This window comes from Gigantopelta aegis, chromosome 3 (assembly GCF_016097555.1).
Source record: "Gigantopelta aegis isolate Gae_Host chromosome 3, Gae_host_genome, whole genome shotgun sequence".
NCBI classification, from domain to species: domain Eukaryota; kingdom Metazoa; phylum Mollusca; class Gastropoda; order Neomphalida; family Peltospiridae; genus Gigantopelta; species Gigantopelta aegis.
The window spans coordinates 68,488,492-68,492,368 of NC_054701.1; the positions used below are offsets into that span (position 1 = coordinate 68,488,492).

Sequence of the window (3,877 nt, forward strand, 5' to 3'; positions counted from 1 at the left end):
TATAAACATTAACTATATTAATTTTAACATAACGGTTGTGAAAAAAGTAAAACTATTATGTGTTGGGAAATTTGTCTAAAACAAAACGTTTTTTTGTGACTAGTCACTTAGTTTTGAAGCTGAGAAAAAGAAGCTAATTTGTGTTGAAGAAAAAAAAAGTAGAGTAAAAACTAATTTGATGCAATTGAACTTGAGCATTGTTGCATACCATGAAAACGATCCGAATCGAGCCTCAACAGAATGTTGCCAGAGGTAATGAAAGTAAAGTTGCGGATTCACTTTGCAGAACATTTCTGTTCTTCACTCGTTTAAGTGGACTCTTTGTTGGTAACAATGTGAGATTACAACCCAAACGACACGGATTCAAAATATTTCTGGAATTTTTTGTTTCATTTATATCGACGGTTTTCCTTTTAGGTTATACCATATTGTTGACCACAAATTTTTGGAGGTCAGAAGATTTGGATAAAAGGACTTTATTAAGATGCATCGCGTTTCAAATGCGTATGTTTGGAACAGTGGTTTTTTCCATTGTCATGTCTTACCGCCTACCCAAAGTGCTGCCACATTTCGTTGATGATTTAAAATCATACGAAGAAGAATTTAGTTTCTGTCCAGGGGTTGTATCTTGTGCACGAAGAATGGCGAGAATAAAATTCTTGCTTGCGGGTTTATTTTTATTCCCGGGCGTTGCTTTGAGCTATGTTATGCTTGAGTACATCAGCATGCGCCAAATCTATTTCCCCACTTACGGTTTTAATCAATTTTGGTACACTTTCACTGTCGTATGTGTCGTCATTTCTCAAGTAATAACGATGGTTCAACTGTGCACCAGTTTATTCTTTTACATTACCATATCGTACTGTGCTTTAGCCGAGTTCCAACTGCTGTCCAGCCGCATGGAAAAGAGCATCAAGGGAATTACAGCAGAACTGGAAACGTCGCTGGAGTTCGTATACCACAAACACGAAGCAGTATGTGGACTCGTGGACTCGGCAAACGAATGCTTCAAACCATACCTGGTACTGACACTGGCCGGCTACATACCTGTGAGTTGCCTTGTGTTGTACGCTCTCATAATTGAGGATATCACATCCATTGATGCCGCTATTCTGTCCTGCCTTATGATTTTGTCGTCGATGATTGCTATCTTTGTTATCCTTTTCGCCGGTGGACTTGTCAGTTCTAAGGTATGTTACTTGGTCAGAAATACATAATGTTCTTGGGCTTTTTTAATTCTAAAATGTCCATACAATCCAGGATATAATCCAGACAATTTTAAAAGGTTGTTGTTGTTGTTGTTTTTGTTTGGGTTTTTTAAGGATTGAATTGGAGAGCTTGATGTGGCTCTGAGGTAAAGGTGTTTTGAATCGCAGGATCAAGTCGCCTTCGTAGAAAGAGCCATGGGTGTTTTTTCCCCTTTCCAACCAATTATATACGACTGGTATATAAAAACGGTCATGTTATGTTCTACGTTATCTGTGGAAAAGTGAATACAAACGTTTTTTTCTGCTACCGGGGCGGGACGTAGCCCAGTGGTAACGCGCTCGCTCGATGCGCGGTCGGTCTGGGATCGATCCCCGTCGGTGGGTCAGTGAACCACGACTGGTATATCAAAGGCCGTGGTATGTACTACCTTGTCTGTGGGATGGTGCATATAAAAGATTCCTTGCTGCTAATCGAAAAGAGTAGCCCATGAAGTGGCGACAGCGAGTTTCCTCTCTCAATATCTGTATTGTTCGTAACCATATGTCTGACGCCATATAACCGTAAATAAAATGTGTTGAGTGCGTCGTTAAATAAAACATTTCTTTCTTTTTTTCTGCTAATTGGTGACAACATTCTTTGTGGTGGCAGCAGGGTTGAGTTCAGCTAATACTGCTACCTACAATATTGTTTACTCCCTTCTTTCGGCACCTCCCCACTCAGCAACATTACCATATATTTTTAAATATAGAAAAATACTATTTAAATAGTTTCTTCATACCAATAAAGCGCATTTCATTATTTCATGGTTTTATTATACAGGCTGATGAAATGACTGGTCATCTTTGGAAAATAAAACCAGCAGCCTTATCGGAAAGAGGACTCCAGGCAGTGAGTTTCAAAGATTGATTTATTGGGGAAAAAATAACCCGGCCTCGGTGGTGTCGTGGTTAAGCCATTGGACTACACGCTGGTAGGTACAGGGTTCGCAGCCCGGTACCGACTCCAACCCACAGCGAGTTCTTAAGGGCTCAATGGGTTGGTGCAAGACCACTACACCCTCTTCTCTCTCACTAACCACTAACAAACTATCAACTAACCCACTGTCCTAGACAGACAGCCAAGATAGCTGAGGTGTGTGCCCAGGAGAGCGTGCTTGAATCTTAATTGGATATAAGCACGCAAATAAGTTGAAATGAAATACTGAAAAACATAACAAGAGCACGTTGATTAATCGACCATTGACTGTTGGATGTCAAGTATTTGATAATTTTAACACCAGAGGCTCGCATAATACAAGTTTTTATTTCTAATATATCATATTGACTACTCTAAAACACAGTACTAACCTCTGTACATCGTAACAACTGAACATTATTTCACTTCGGACATACATTTGATAATGGTAGCAGCTCATCAGACAAGTCTTATAAATATAATTCCAATTTCAGCTTTCCATATTCGTCACAAAGCTATGTCATCAATCTACTGGATTCAGCGTATATGGACTGTTCACCATCAACATGCCTGCAATAATAACGGTAGGAATTTTGTCTGTTCATTTCAGTTTATAAGATTTCGTGATAATCATCACCACAACCATCCTCATTATCGCCACTATCACCGCCACCACCACCACCACCACCACCACCACCACTACCATCATCAGTTGCTTTTCTTGTCACATTTACCATCATCAAAATTATTATCATTATCATCATCATCATCATCATCATGTTATGTTTTACTTATCATCATTATTTTCATCATCATTATTATGTCTTACTTATCATTATTACAATGATTATTTTCAGATTTTCGGGTCAATATTGGCTTATTTTGTTGTGATCATCCAGTTTAAATCCGCGGAATCAAGTGTGTGCCCAGTGAACAATTGCACAATGCTGCCATAATATTAACTAATGGACATCACTATTCGATCAGCCATGACAGTTGATCCTAAAGGGACACCGGAAGTATTGCTACTCTGAACGAAACAACAGATTTCGCAGCCAAGGACGTATCTCAGCACAACGCAGAGTTCAAGGGAAGTTTACACAAAGCTGTATGATTGCATGCGGTCATAAATAAATAAAGAAATAACCGAGAACAGTGATAATGCCGAGCGTTCGGTCATGGGATCTGAACTACAGACTCTGACAGACGTATCCACGGAGTTTACATGCACGTTTTGAATAACTGGAACATATAATAATTGTGATACACTAGGGACGTTTGTCCAGGTGGTTTCATTCCTGCAATAACCTCAAGAGTTCTAAATCACGAGAAGCTTCATTTTCCATTCTACTATTATTTATTTATTATTTTTTTTTTTTTTAAATACACCAGTTAACCTTTAAGATAATACATGTAAATAGCACTATAATACGATGAGCTGATGTTTTAACTTTAATGGCAGTTTGAACAGAGATACATCTATCGTACCAGTATTTAGCTCATATGTATTTTGTACGTGTGTTCGTGTACTCGTATTATATTTCCATGGATGTGTAAATTCAGTTCTTTGTTTATTACAAAAAGTTATGTTATTAATATGTTGCAAAGTTGAAATTTCAATGTTACCTCGATCTACTCTCCGATATTAATAGAGGAAATAAAATCATCCATTCCTTCATTAGTAGTTAATCAGAGGCGGATCCAAGATTTTCAA

At 38.3% G+C, this 3,877-nt stretch overlaps 1 protein-coding gene across 1 annotated transcript; it reads left to right on the plus strand.

Moving 5' to 3' along the window:
* The first annotated feature begins 209 nt into the window (after window positions 1-209).
* On the plus strand, window positions 210-3,119 carry LOC121368800 (gustatory and pheromone receptor 32a-like). Its single transcript, XM_041493548.1, has 5 exons — window positions 210-252; window positions 874-1,190; window positions 2,029-2,097; window positions 2,658-2,747; window positions 3,021-3,119. Exons 1-5 carry the CDS (start codon window positions 210-212, stop codon window positions 3,117-3,119), a joined length of 618 nt encoding a protein of 205 aa, XP_041349482.1.
* The last annotated feature ends 758 nt before the right edge of the window (window positions 3,120-3,877 follow it).

Bases quoted from the DNA above. Each gene is read 5' to 3' on its own strand.
- LOC121368800 (XM_041493548.1), top strand. From the start codon at position 210: ATGAAAACGATCCGAATCGAGCCTCAACAGAATGTTGCCAGAG. The intron at 253-873 runs GTAATGAAAGTA...ACTGTGCTTTAG, and splicing joins TCAACAGAATGTTGCCAGAG to CCGAGTTCCAACTGCTGTCC. The intron at 2,748-3,020 runs GTAGGAATTTTG...GATTATTTTCAG, and splicing joins ACATGCCTGCAATAATAACG to ATTTTCGGGTCAATATTGGC.